Below are 15,778 nucleotides of genomic sequence, written 5' to 3'. Positions count from 1 at the left end.
CCCATATGCCTGCAGTCTGAACGCAGCCTAAGTCTCTGCAAGCCATCAGATGAAAATATTCCTGAAAATGTTGAAGTACTTGATCTCCCTTAACTGTAAATGAACAACCCTCAGGCTTGGGAACCCATCATCTACCTAGCTCTCTTAGATTTATCCATAAAACTACCTGGCAGCCATATTTTTAACTGGATTAAAATAAAGTATTTAGCGTGACTGTGGAAAAAGACCAGCCTTCCACTTCACAGATGTCATCCATTTCTTATAAAACATCCCCACTACTTTTTATTTTTCACTTGAAGGCTGTGGATAAATTGGAATTCTAAAAGGGGGACATCACAAGGGATGAGAGAAGTTCAGAAAACCAGGCCTGGTGAAATCTTTAAGATGCTAAGCTGTCTGTCTTCAAGCCACCGGCCCGCTGCTCACATGGCTGCTTCTAACAGACTAAAACATTCACTTCTGCTCTGTCTGATGAGTTCCCTCAGATGGGGCATTTCTACAGACTTTTATATCTAACTGTTCTGTTGCTTTGTTTCCTGTAACTCTAGATTGGCAGTCGCTGTACTGATGCAGAGTGTGGGATGAACCGCTCTAGCAGCAGCATGTACAAACGCAATAGACAGATACCCTAATCGTACGATTGCTGGCATTGTTGGGGTGGGAAAACTGACTATTTTGTTAGCAGAAAATCAATGCAGCAAAGTGGAAGAGGGAAGAGCTTGGACTGCAGGCTTGCAGTAAAAAAAAAAAAAAAGAAAGAAAGAAGGTAAGTCGTCTTTAAAAAGTCAGGTCTATTTTTGCCTGGGCATTGAAGTGCTGACTGGGGTGGGTGGTGGTGTGAAGGGATCAACCTCTGTCTCCATTTGTCAAAGATTGAGAGGGTGCTGCTGTAAACAGAGTTAACAGCAGCGTATCTACATCAGCACCAGCCTCCAGGGTATACACCACTTACACAGCACAGACTTCTGTTGACTGTGAAAGAGGAGCTAATATCGTGTTCAGATCACATCGTGAGCTTTGTCAGATATGACAGCTTTGAAGAAAAAACACTAAAGGGGACAAAGTTGGCAGACAAGGTGAGGTAAGCTAAAAGACAACTTAAAGCCCGTAACTGCTGTGATTAAAAAGGTAAACAAAAAGCTGGAAATCAAGTGTTTGATTAAATTACCATTAATCCAATTAACTTCACAGTTACTTAAAAGTAAAACCAGTTTATTTTCAACCTAAGAGTTTTCCAGAAAAGCTATACGGTGACAGTAGAGAAAGAGAATCGCATATCAGAGTTTACAATGAACCAACTTCATTCCAAGTCATTTCAGTCATCAATATAATTACAGATAAACATGCAGTATTTTTATAAAACATAAAATACAGATGTACCTTGAAATGCAAACAATCTCCCACTACACAATGTTTTATTAAAATCAGTTATCTGGCAGACAAAGAAATAAAGAAAAAAATAAGGTAGGTGATTGCATCGACATATTCAATTGTCATTGTGCAAATAATGAGAATAACGTTGGAAATTATCATCTTTTCAAGAACCAGACAAGGCACTCTTTAAGGACAACACATCAGGTCCTGTTTTGACCACATTCCTCTCAGTGAATTCACTTTACAGACAATATACTGATCCACTGGTATCCAGTGAAATTTGAGAGAAGAAGTGCATGAGAGCCAGCAGAAAGGTATGATCCTGGATGGATCTGCCCCTGGGCCTCCTGGGCTTCCCCTTGCTAAGTTGGAGATATTGCACCTACTATTACTAACTCCACTTACTACTGATTGTAATAGCTTTTTCAAAAGCATCATGATGTGAACTAAAATTTCCTGAGCTGCACATCTGAATTAGTGCAATATCTAATTTCTACATGGATGCAGGACAAACTGCCAAAAATGTTGCAAGAAAATAAGTAAACACACAGTAATGCTTCCAAGCCTGGACAAAATGATTGACCCACAGATGGATTTGCTCACATCTACAATCTGTGTTACTGCACACACCGAAAATATTATTTACAGAGTGAGCGCAGCAAACATGGATTATCTGTTCTGTTTTAGCAGAAGCTGTGCAATGGAAGAGTAAGACATTTACATTTTTACACTTACACTTTAGGAATTTCATTGATAGTGAGTGAAAACAATGGATTTATCCCAAATAAGCATCTAATAAACCCCAGTTTATTAGATGTGACGCTTTCACCATACACATGCCTTCTCCAGTGCAAACTTTAACCTGTGGAATGAGACAGGCCACACAGTATTCCCACTGCATCTGCTCACTGCTCCCTCTCCCCCCCCCAACTGTGGATTTGACACTACACTACAGAGGTCCACCACAACCACAGTGAGCACAGCAGAGTATGAAGCAGTCAGAAGCGCCATTCCTTGCACCTGCTGCTGGTCAACAGTTAACAGCTCCAGCAGCATCTAGTAAGACTCCACTTCTTCCTGAAAGGATCCTTCCCTTTGGAGCGTCTGTTTTCAGTCTCACAGCATCCTATTGTCACAGGCTGGTTGATGCGGTGGCACATTTAGCTCCAGAAAAGTCAGCTTTTTTCTCAGCAAACTAAAAAAAATAATTCACCATGTGGCAGAAATCAGGAGCCCAGAGTTCTGTTAACATTACTCCACATTCACAGGCTAGTTTACATAAATCTTTAACAACTAATAAAAATTTTAAAGTATAATCTTTCGTTGGATTTGTCCATTGGTTTTTTTTTTAATTATTTTGAGGATCACACAAACCCTACTACGGTACAAGGATTTCCAATAAATATGCTAGAACCATGTTCACTGTTTAAGAAATGACCCATTAAATGTTGGGATACATCTGGATAAAATCCAGCATAACTTTTTCAATTTTTTTTTTTACCTTGACATGACAAGACTTTTTTGATATATTTCTCTTTGTACTGTACACAAAAATTTTGAATGGATTTCCACAAACGGTGTAGAGACGTGGACCGTGGGTGAGGTACATTACACAGCTGAGTCAGATTTACCATTTTAGTTACTTCTACCTCTCAGGTAAAGTTTTCATCCGTATTATTTATGTTTCTGTTGCCAGGATTGCTCAAAAAGTGTTGAATGGGCTTTCATGGCATTGAATGGAAGTGTTGAGCACATGGTATGTAATAACCAATTAAATATGGACAAAGGGTGAAGTCAGGACTATTCCAAGTCTTTTGGGGCTGTTTCTGTCCAATACCATGAAAAATGGAGGAATGGTGAAGAATGTGGGAAAAATATATAGAAAATAAGTGCGGGGAAAAAGCATTCTAAAGATATAGAAAGAAACAATTGTCTGATGCTACAATAAATTAAATTTCTAAAGGTAGGTTTTCATGGTCAAAAAGTCACATTATAAGTATTATTAGGTTGTTGCTTGTAAGTGAAATGATAAAATGAAGAAACAGCTGCCTTGGAAAATTGCTCTCTCTGATTGCTGTTTAGTTTTTCTTGAAACTGTTGAAGCTCTGTTGACTTAACTGTGAGGCTTCTGTCATTCTACAACACTGCTGCATCTACAGGAAGTTTTCCATTCACTTTCTGCAGGTTTTATAAATTCCTTTGGATTCATCAGATTACCTTTCATTGCTGCCTCCTGTTCTACATTTTCATGTAGGCTTCTTTTAATACTCTGTGTTGGCTTTATACTGAATGTACTCTATGCTGCATTGTCACTAGTAAGCGTAGGATAGAGTTTATGTACAATGCAGCCATAAACTGCTGAGCCACAGTTATTTGCCTCTATGCACTCAGAGGTAGCAGATGCCCCTGCACAGCCCTGATGGCCATTTTACAACAAAAAGATTCTTCACGCTTTTTATTTCAAGCCCAAACAGCTGAACACACTGGATCACACTGAAATTACAGGTCAACCTTCTCAATGTAACTAGGTGGTGTGTGTTCACAGCAAAGTGGCTCTGTTCCGAGCCAGGAGCTCGTAAATTAGTTTGCAGCAGTGTAAGAAAATCTATACCATATATAATAACAGTAATGTTTACAGAGCAATTAGATATGCAAGCACCCTGTAATATTGCTATTTCCATGAGATGAAGGCCTGACACAGACAGTGTACTTACCATGGTCAGAGACACACTCTACTCTCTGTTATAGAGCCAGATTACACGCAACAGAAGAAAATATTTATGAATCTGATTATTTCTGGTTATTTCCTTTCCTGCAGTTTTTAGAGGAGCAGATTGAGCTAATGGCAGCTTTTATCTTTTACAGTATTGATCATAAAATCAATGTCTGAATAATAAATATGAAGCTATAACCAGAAAGAATCAAGCCTGTCTTTGGGGAAACTTTGGGAAAAATCTACAGCAGAACCAAACGTCACTGATTAGAACAGACTGAACAGGTAGCGATGTTTAGTATTGAGGTTCAGAGGCGCATGTGTGAAACAAACTCGCTCCCCCTGTTTCCACTGTTAATAACAAGCAAAGCTAATCCGCCCATCCATCCATCTATCCATCCATCCATCCATCCATCCATCCATCCATCCATCCATCCATCCATCCATCCAATGTGTTTCAGTGGTTATGATCATGATTTCCTGCTCTTTGTGGTCACTGTTTATTGATCACGTACAGTAAAACTTTGGATCTGCTGCAGTCTCTGTCAACACAAGCCTTTGTCAACACAAAGTCCTGTGGATTTACTGTGCCTGGCAACTATAAACATCTTGGTCCTGTTTCAAGCCAAGATGCTTCTGGCTGATTAGCCCTTTTTCCACAGAGATCACGCAGGAGCACAGAAATAAAAATCTCTCTCTACACCGCCCTTTTTGCACTGTCGGCATTAAGATCGCTCCAGGGTGTGATTTTAGTAGCAAGTCAGTGTTCTGCACAGAGGTCTAAAGTATAACACAAAAGTATTGGTGTATGGCGTGACATTTTATATATGCACCGACCAGCGCTTTGCAAAATAACATGGTAATGATAATCATTTACCTTCTTTGCAGCACAGTTGAGCCACCCTCTACTGGGAGGCAAAGGAGCTCTCAGACCATACAGCTAAATCAGAGTTTTCTTTTCTGATTTCACTGCCTTTAAAGGTCCAAGACGTGGGTTGCATACATAAAGTGGTGCCAAATCTTTGTCTATTCTTTTATACAGAATAGTGAGATGAAACAAAGATGTAGCAGTCTCACCTTGAACAGACTGGGTTAAAACTATCAATTAAACTGTATTGTTTAATTACTGGATTCATTTGCCATAGTTTAGACACAACCAGACATCTTTACCAGTGTATTCTGGATCCACATGTGGAGGGTAGAAGCGGAAGTTGATGAAGAAGGGAATAGGCACTCCAAACTTGAACCACTCCACCACATAGGAAGGCTGCTGGCCATCCAGGGGAGGGGACACGTCACACCCCAGGATCACGCTCTCACCTGCACGCGCCGTCACAAACCGGGGCTCCTCTCTCACTCCGTGGGCACCTGACAGGCAAAAGAAGAATCCCTTTAGTAAAAAACTGGTGCTTTTGTCAGGAATACATGCAAGAGAACAACAAGCATGTGTAGAAATCCACGCATAACTCCAGCAGGATAATTATAAAAACCGCAAAGTCAACCTTGACTACTGTGTAATTACTAACAAAAGTAAATAGCAAAATGAATTAAAACCACATTTTGCTACATAGACTACACTGGGATATCGATGCAGAGATCTCACCACACATAAGTAAACACTCTCCCTTTTAACACCTTTCCCCATCTCTCCAAAGAACAGCCTCTCATCATCCATCACCTGCATGTGTTGGTGAGTCTTTGGCGGTTGTGCCATACTGTACCAGAAACAAGCTGCTGAGGGAAGGCTCCATTGATCATCACTGGCTGCTGTTCAGATAGGCTTTACTAGGAGCGCTACCAGGGCCTGGCATTTAGCCACCAATGTGGCTCGGCATGCTGGTGAGTGTTGACCTGTCAGATGACTGGAAGGTCGTCAGACCTGCCTCTGCAGAATGCTCACTCTTGGAATGGATTTTCTCCACCTGCCACCCCCGCTTTCATTGAACTGGCTGCATCTCTACTGTCAGATCAAGCATGACCACCCTCCCTCGCCCTGGGGGAAAATCACTTCAGGGATCAGGAGACGTGCTGATGTATCACTCTAGAGAAGCAGCAGCTGAATAACTTAACACTTTCATTAGCTGTATCATTTCCATCAGTAGGGCCGTTACAAGAGGAACAAATCGGTTGGGACATCTAGGTATTCTGGGCTGAAGCAGCATTAGTTGTTATTCGAGATGCTTTTCTGTTTTTTCTACCGCTGAATGCTCTGGAATTACTACTGAAATATTTTCACCCAGTTCTTCCGTCTATAAAATAAATCTCCACCCCTAAAGCCCATACGCATCACTTTGTGTTTGTCCCTACCAGTTTAATCTGCAGCATTCTGTCAATTAATCCACTTTACTCGTTTCAGATAGCACAGATTGTGAAACAGATCACTTTTAATCAAATTATACTTATTTTAAAAAGAAGGAATCAGGCTGCCGGTTACAGGCCACAGTCTTGGAATCTGCTTTTGCTAATGTTCCTTTCTGTTATGGGAGGGCAAACAACAATTCATATTAGCCTGAGCTTTACGTAGAAATGCAGATGAGATACACGTGCATCATACAATGACCCTCACATGTTCGGCATGGACATGAGACCACATAGGAGTCTAGAGGAATACAATCTAAAACAGGAATAACACAACAAAATTCACCTTAATGAGACATTTTATGATGGAGTTTGACTCACAACCACCAAAATCTGCGAATCTGCATGATGTTCTAACATGAACATGTATAAACAAAACCCTTTTAATACACATCTGAGAAACCCTGTCCCAAAAATTATGAGTAAAAAAATGAAGGAAACAATAAATTCTGCCAAAGCAAACTTTTCCAAAAACCTGGAAATCACACCTGAGCTCCACTCCAGTATCATTTTCATTACACTGTTAAAAAAGCATATAATTACCCTTTCAGTGCAACATGCAGGGCTGGGGTATAATGTACAGTATATTTACTATGATATTTGTTGGTTGTTTTTGTACACACTTGAATAGCTAGACACAACACTGACCTGAGAGTTTTCAACAATCGTTGGTGGACAGAAACACCCTCAAGACAGTAAATCTGATGAAAAGAAGACAATAGAGATGAAGACAGGGTCTCTGATGGGTTTTCTCCTGGTGGACATCAAGTGATGACTGAAAGTCTTGGCCAATTCTCTTCCATTAAGAGTTAAATGACATGAATGATACCATTCTTACAGCTGTCTGTGATGTAGGCTATGACCTACATAGCTCAAGTATTTCAAATACTACTGGCTAACTCGTGAACATATTACATAAATAACTTGTTTTTTATTTTTATTAAAAATAAATCTTCAAGTTAAAGCTTCAGATTAGAGCCTTTTTCAGGATTTTGATAAGCAGCAACTCCATCACAGCTTCAAAGTCCCTCTAGTCTTTATGCTAAGCTAATTTCCCTTTTTGTTTACTGGACATTTTTATCATATTTAACAACTTAATATTTGTCTAAATTAAAAACAAAGCAGGAAATAATCCAGAAGACAAAGGTGCATCCATATTTCAACAGTCAAAGCTTTAGCGGCAGATGGAGTAGACTTGCGGAACAAAAGCCCTAATCTCAAAGATAGCAGCGAGGACATGCTTACTGTCAGCTTCGTAGAAGGTTATGGCTTTTTAACTTTATTGGAGTTTGTTCAACCGGAACTTAAATTCCAGATGATTCAGTTCAGATTACTGTCATAGATTACTATTACTACAGATTACTGCTCATTGCTGCCAATCATTGACTGAATGACTGGCTGATCGAGTGATTTGGGCAAAATCTTTTTCCACTCAACACCTAGCATATTTAAGATGAGCCAGGATTATTTAGAGGGGTACTTCCTTGAACGGATGTGGCAGACATGGTTCTAGTTCAGAGGCATCAGGCAGACACCCAGATACCGGATAGGATGCCAGGCGAATCCCCTTCGACCCCAGTTTAGAGTGTAGGGAGAGGATTGGACCAGAAAGGGGTGATATCAGCGGAATGTAACAGCAGACATCTCTGACACAGCAGCACAGACGGCCCATACAGTCATCACAGTTTTAGGAGCAAATATGAAATATGGTCACAATTTCCCCATCTGTTCCTGAGTTTTAGGGTTATATAATGTCAGAAAAAAATGGTTTTGCATTGAGTTACAGTATGATGTCACAGTGAAGTTAAACCTTGATATTTTGAAAATCATTACGTCATTCTTATCCTCCGTAGCCTTTTTTATTACATCCCACTTCAAAGAGGTGCTGAGTTGTAATTGTCAGTGTTCCTGTGTCCGTCTGTTCTTCAAAAACTAGGTCAAGGTCAAATTTCAACTCTTTGACACTCAGGAACCGGATGAAATAAAAAGAGGAGGGAAAAGGCCAGCGTAAGACCATAGATCGAAGTTAGAGCTTTGATCTATGAAAGTAGGTCAGAGCACTGGCTTTGATCTTTGACCTGACCAAGTAGGTCATGGTAAAATTTTGAATTCAGGGGTGTCGCAGGATGTTTTATTTAAGTTTGTCATAATTAGCATACGACTTCTTGGGTCAAGGCCAAATTCTGTTATTATAGGTCTCAGTGACCTTTAGCTACAGATCACCAAATTCTGATCAATCTTTAGCTCCAAGAAGAAACATGAAATCCCTTCAATGTTTTCCTGAGATATTTGGCTTCTTGACATTAACATTCAAAAAAAAATGTTTAATGTGACAACATATTTAAGATGGTATTAACATGAAAACAGGCCCTGGACAACAAACTATGATTCAGACTTTGAGTGTGCTTGTTTTGGCATTTGGGTTCAGCACACATGATCAATGTGTTTCAGAAGAACACAGAGAGCTGGCTCATAGCCATGATAAATCACAGTAGACATATTGTTTTATTTGAGTAAGTAGAGTCACATGACATAAGCACAGGCCCAAACCTTGTGCCACCCAGCGTGCTGCTGAAATCCATAATTTTGTCTGTAGATGGTTCTGGTTGCAGCAGTTCAGACGCTCAGGTTTCTGTTTTGACATGCAGGTGGCAGTGGAAGAACATCTTAGACTAAGAATATAGTTTAAAGACCAGAGATATTACATCGAAGAGCTGGTAATTACCCGATGGCTTTACGAGATCCTTATGAAGGAAGAATCAGAACAAGCTTTCTTACTGCTTGTGCCATTTTCATTTCCTTAATGGAGATACAGTGACCGAACAGGGTCAACGAGGGCTTATTCACGGGAAAATATTTATGCTCTGTAGAGGACATAAATGTTTTACAAGAGACATTGCTTGAGATCTTCCAACTAAACAGTACTGCAGATAGAAAGGGATCAATACGGTTGAGAGATGATAGCAATTCAAGATTGCTTTGCTGTGTAAATGTCAGCCGAACTGAGCTGAAGTTGCAGAGTCATGTTTGAAATCCAACCATACCCCGAGGTAGAAATATATTCAGTAAGATCTACATAAATCTGGCAGCTTATAAATCCAGATGACCAATATGTTTTATATATCCATCCTTGGCATAAAGTGGATTTACTGCTATGATCATGAATTCCTGAAGCGTAACAGTTCAGTCGCCTGTCAAATAAATCATCCATAGGACGTGCCACTTCATGTACAAAAGCAAAATAGAGGAAGGATAATTCCTCATTGTTTAGAAAAGGTTAAACAAGCAGTGTGACAAGTAGTTGGTCCATTTTCATGACTGATTCATCCGCTGATTTTTTTTTTTTAATTAATTGGTCTGTAAAACACTCCTTCCCTAAAATACCATTGACTACTTGTCAGCCATAATCACAGGGGGCCAGAGGTCTATAAATTAAAATTTACATGTTAAGCAGTCAGTTGGTTTTGATGCTATTTTCATTAAATAAAATTGTTATATTCATGTCCTGCATGTGGGCGGCACAGCGGTGCAGTGGGTAGCACTGTTGCCTCACAGTAGGAAGGTTTCAAGTTCAATTCCTGTCTGTGCAGAGTTTGTTCTTCCTGTGTCTGCGTGGGATCTCTCCTGGTATCTCTAGCTTCCTCCTGCCTAAAAACATGCAGCCTTGGTGTAATGGTATTTCTAAATTGTCCATAGTCCTGCATTCAACAGCCCCCAGTTAACATGGACCAACAACATTGAGATTAAATCACAACTGACGAATAAGAAAAAACACACCACACTGTTGATATCCATAAAATGAGACGTCCCGTCCATTTTTGATCATCTGTTCACCAGTTTCTAGGTTTTCTAAAGGTATTTCAAGTAGAATCAGCTGTTTAAAAATCATCATCATCATCATCATCATCTGTACAATACAATGGAAAGGAATGTTCGTGGCCAAAATCGCATAGCTCACATGGACAGCTTGTTTTGAGCCCCATATTGCGGCAACATAGTTCAGCAGAGGAAAGACACATTCATCCAATAGTACATATAACAACAGCCAACACACATACAGTTTTACTCAGCCTCAGTCATAAAGTTATTCGGAGAAAATGTATGTAAATCTAACATCCACACCCACTCCAATGAGTGCAAAAGCAGAAAATTTCCAACAGCAGACAAAACCAGTTTGCTTCAGTCACAAAACACAGAAGTGGATTTCAGCTGGGTCTGGGTCTAGTTTTAACAATAGATGATATTGAAAGTACAGCTATCGTGTGATTAATAAAGCTTTTTTCTTTTAAAATCTATTCTTCTCATCAACAAATTAATACCTCTAAATACTGTGTTCAGATGTTCACAAAATATCAGCAAAACACTTTTTTTTTACGAAATATTCATGACCGAGCAAAGTAGCCAAAGAAAATGTTTACTGATACACACAACGTGATGTAACCAAACCATAAACCAATAAGAAGCATCTGCTGGAGGTCAATAAACAGCTGTGCAGAGCAGCAATTGAATCATCACAGCAGAACAGCGGGGGCACGCTGGGTTAATTCCACAAGAGATTTCAACTCAAGAGAATTTTTCAAGTGGCCGTGCCTGAAAATGGCTCTCGCACAAAACTCACACAACACTGTTCTTTCCGGAATTATCATAGATTTGTGCAGTAAAGAGACTCTCAAGGCAATTTTGGGGCAATAATGAGGTATAGCATAACTGATAAAATGTTGTGACAGCCATTACAATGTTGTGAAAAATAGAGAGCCGAGGCCGTCATTGAGACACATTTGTAGATGAGCAGCACTTAGAATTTCATGACAATATTTCATCCATTTAAGCTAAAATCTAATACTTACCTTATTTGTGGATATTCTTTTGTAAATAAGATAGGATTTTCATTGCTCAACGCTGTTAGGAGTTTACTAAGCTAAAACTGTGTGTGTGCCTCACACTAATAAAGATGAGTGCTAAATATATGTATTTTTTCTTTTTTTTTTAACGATTTCTAAAGGTCTCAACTTTTGTGAGGTAGAAGTGAATAGTGTTGCTCTTTCACATCATTATAGTGTTTTCTTGAAATGGCCATTTCTGCTGACACATGCAGAATTAAAATAGAGGTAATCAGAAAATGCTACATCAGACAAAACACTTTATCCAAGCAGGGTTTTACACCTACGCCAGTGCTGCTTTAAGTTCCTTGTTTATGATCTTGTAAACACATCCGATTCCAGAGTCATGAATAATCTTGATGATATTACCTCTATGGAAACAAAGTTTGGTCAGGAAAAAAAATTGGAGGTTTACTGAAATAAAAGCTCAAGAGTGAGGGCCTAGAGAAGTAGAACACAGTAAGGGGAAACAAAACACCATGTTCATCATGACATCTATTATGAGACTTTGCATCTTTTGCCTGGAACTGTGAAGTGGAGTCATTTTTCTCCGAATTTATTAAGGTAATGATTTTCTCACTTTGTCAGTATTGTTGAGGGACCAGCAAGCCCGTCATCATCAGCACCCCTCTCCGTTAAGTCATGCATGAACTATGTAAAAACTTTTTATTTTTTCATGGTGAATATTCTGATAATTCAATCTTTATTACTATCTATACTAAAGGGATTTTTTAATTTCACCTATGATACCACTTGCACTTGTATTGCCAGAGCGCTTGACAGACTGGTATGGTGCTGCATTGGACCATGCCAGTTCAGCATCATGCCAGGTTACATCACGTTGTGTGTATCAGTAAACATTTTCTTTGGCTACTTGAATTTAAATGAAAACTACTTTTTGGTAATCGATAATTAGAAAAAAAAAAGAAAAGAAATGGCATTCCCCAAGGGTTCATTCTTGGGTCACTTCTTTTTGATATCTATCAACTATTGCTTGCACAAATAATTGACCGTAGTGAAATCTATAACAGTAGTTATGCAGATGACACAAAACTATATATTCCAGCGTTGTTGCAACATATGTATTCACCGAAAAACCATAGCCCACAGTCATGAATGTGGGGGTGATTGGCATTGGGGTGACTGGGGTGATATGTCTTTCATGTGGCCCTGCAATAAACTGTTAACTTGTCCAGGATGCATCAATATCAGCTGGGATAGGCTTCAACTCCCACATCACAAATACTACATCATCTATCACGATCTTAATCCAATTTTTAATAAATTACAAAAAAAAACCATGCTTCTATTTTCAGTAGGCAATATTATTTTTGAGATGCCTTTATAGGCCCTCGGAAATAGTGATCAGGGCACTGCATCTCATCCAAAACACTGCTGCCAGTGTCCTCCCCAACACAAAGAAAGCAGAGAACATTATGTTGATTTTCAGAACAAAACACCAGCTTCTTACATGGCAAAAGATAGCGGTTAAATGATAGGCACTGAAAGATCTTGGGCCAAAATACATGATCTGATTTGCTTGTATGTCACAAGGTATCCAGACACCTCAGGTCCTCTGGGATGGGTTTACTTACTGTTCCCTGAATCTGAACCATGGAGGCTTTTAGTTTCTATACTCCTGAACTGTGAAACAATAACAAACATGAAGTCTGCTGAAACTGTCAGCTCATTAAACCAGGTCTTAAAACATTACTAGTTAGATTTCACATTATTAAATTAGATTGGTTCTTACCTATTTTTATGTGTCTTTCTTAATTTAACCTTAGTTATTAATTTACTGATCTATCCAACTTGTTCTTCACTGTCTCTTATTAGCAGTTTTACTGTAGTTTAATGTCTGGTTTTTAACAACCTCTCAACTCTTGGGATATTATTTTTTTGTTTTTTTTATGTAGGCAGACAGAAAGATAGATTGTTAGACAAACTAACTCCACATTTTCACTGTAAACTCATCTCATGTCACACTTAGATTGTCAGTTTAATGATATTATTATTATTATTAGTAGTAGTAGTAGTAGTAGTAGTAGTAGTAGTAGTAGTAGTAGTAGTAGTAGTAGTAGTAGTAGTAGTAGTAGTAGTAGTAGTAGTAGTAGTAGTAGTAGTAGTAGTAGTAGTAGTAGTATTATATTAGGGCGGCACGGTGGGGCAGTGGGTAGCGCTGTCGCTTCACAACACGGCGGTTCCGGGTTTGAGTCCCACTCTGTGCAGAGTTTGCATGCTCTCCCCGTGTCTGCGCGGGTTCTCTCAAGGTTCTCCGGCTTCCTCCCACCTCCAAAAGCATGCGCTTCAGGTTGATTGGCCGGTCCCAAAATTCCCCATAGGAGTGAGTGTGTGTGTGCGTGGTTGTTTGTCTTTGTGTGTGGCTCCATGGAACACTGACATCGTGCCCGGAGTGTCCCCCGACTCACGCCCTGTGCCAGCTGAGATAGGCTCCAGCTCCCCTTGACCTGCTACGGCAGATGAAGCGGCAGAAAATGAATGAATGAATGAATTATAATATTATCAAGCTTTTCCAACTAAATTACTTTTTCTCCCCAGGGTAGCTTTGCTGTATTTTGGTTTCTTTCAGTCTGAAGTAATTGTCAGCTTGCACAGCTTTAAAGTTTTGAAAGCAGCTTCACAAACAAAGAGAGAATACAGATATAAAGGTAGATACATGAAGCTTGGAATACAGAGGAGAGGGGATTACAGCTAATATTACACTACTCTATAGGCTGAAGTAAAGTAAACAGGGCAAAAACAAAACAATCCAAAACCAGACAATAAGTAAGAACAAAAGATAACTGTGGCCGTGCAGCCAACACACGTGTGTTTGTTGCAAATAAAAGTGAGAGCAAAAGAAAGACAGAGCAAATAAAATAGAGTCAGTGTTACCGTAACACTGAAGCTGGATCCATGGGTTTGACCTGTTAGTCACACATTTATAATAAAGCTTAGAGACCACACTAAAACATCCATCCATCCATCTATCTTCTGAGCCGCTTTATCCGCTGTCGCGGGTCACGTTATTACATTAATATATGTATTTCAAAAGTATGTCAACGAATACAAATGTCAAACAGGAAACTGAATAAAAGGGATATGTGTGAAATATGATCGTATGACTGGGACTTCCTTAAGTGTAACAGTAACACAATACCATATCCTACTTCTATTATCACCGGCAACAGTTCAAGCTTTCAGAGAGATGATGATGATCAAGTGGCTGGGAGAGCAGTCCATTCAAATAGAACCACGTGATCTGAAAAACTGGCTTTCCCAGAATGCTGCAGGCTTCCTTTGCAAGGAGGATCCTCTGGGACCGAACTAGCCGAGGGAGGAGAGGTGAGGGGAGGGGGAGTGGAGGCGTGGGAGGGGGCATCACCAGACAGAGCTGGCCCAAGCCCAGTAATGAGAGTCTGCCATCCACAGATTGAGCACAGGCCCATTCCTAAGCTCATTACTAAGCTTACTCTTATGATTGTGATTGAGAGAGTGAAAAAAGTGTTACGCCCAGTCTAGGAGTGCCTGAGCCATAACATGAACAGGCCCCATCTTCCCCAAGTCCCAATGAGCCACCGGACAAATGGTTTAAGTATATAAGGAACTAAATATCAAATAATATGTTGAGCTCACTTCAGGTTGAAAAAAATGCCAAAAATGACAACAACAAAAAAACAATCCTATCTGCAAAAGAATAATAATTAAACTAAGAAAAACAAATGACAGGATCCAACCTTCCTAACTAAATTAAACGGAGAAAAGTATAAGTAAATAATCTTGCAGTCCAACCCTACATCTCAACCGAGACTATACAGTTCATACAAAACAATATGTGGCTGGTTGGAAGATGGAGAAGATGAGGATCTGCTGCCTGCTACCCTGCTGCCCCTGAACGATTGCCGTCTTGGGTCATTATGTATCTTGTGAGGCCTTGGCATAGCCAATCAGGAGAGGGGAAAGGTGCGCTCCCCCAATCACCGTTGAGCGATGGCACAGGCCAATCTGCATACATAAGGAGCAGGCACAAAAACAGGGAGCAAAAGGACAATCCCAACCCACACACGACGCTAGTCATCACAAAAGGCATAAGAGAGAAGAAGTTGTGCTATTTTCTGGAAAAAGATGAGAGGGTTAGACCGAATCATTTCAGAAGAACTTGGCAGGAAAATTGTGGCAGCAGTCATGCAAATATGATAAATATGTATACTCATACTCATACACGGTGAAAAGGTGAGAAATGGCATATGATGTTGCTAAAGCAGCTACTGAGCTGCACTACATTTCTGAAATCCAGTATATTATATAACGTGACAAGTTCTGTATATGTAATAATGAAATGTTAAAGAAAAAGTTTAAAGAAGCTCCACTCTGACCGACTACCACAGCAATACAACTCTCATATATTAATGCAGCAGCAATACGGATCTAACAAGAGCCATCAGGAGATGGC

At 39.7% G+C, this 15,778-nt stretch overlaps 1 protein-coding gene across 1 annotated transcript in view; it reads right to left on the bottom strand.

Moving 5' to 3' along the window:
- igsf9ba (immunoglobulin superfamily, member 9Ba) overlaps positions 1-15,778 on the bottom strand; it is a 64,151-nt gene that overhangs the window by 44,497 nt on the left and 3,876 nt on the right. The window contains exon 2 of the mRNA XM_068318181.1: positions 5,258-5,455. Coding sequence (XP_068174282.1) covers positions 5,258-5,455 — 198 coding nt within the window. The remainder of the gene's footprint in view (positions 1-5,257; positions 5,456-15,778) is intronic.

Source organism: Antennarius striatus, chromosome 6, assembly GCF_040054535.1.
Source record: "Antennarius striatus isolate MH-2024 chromosome 6, ASM4005453v1, whole genome shotgun sequence".
Taxonomy (NCBI): Eukaryota; Metazoa; Chordata; class Actinopteri; order Lophiiformes; family Antennariidae; genus Antennarius; species Antennarius striatus.
Note: the sequence above shows the minus strand (reverse complement) of the source record. Positions and strands in the feature narration are given on the sequence as shown.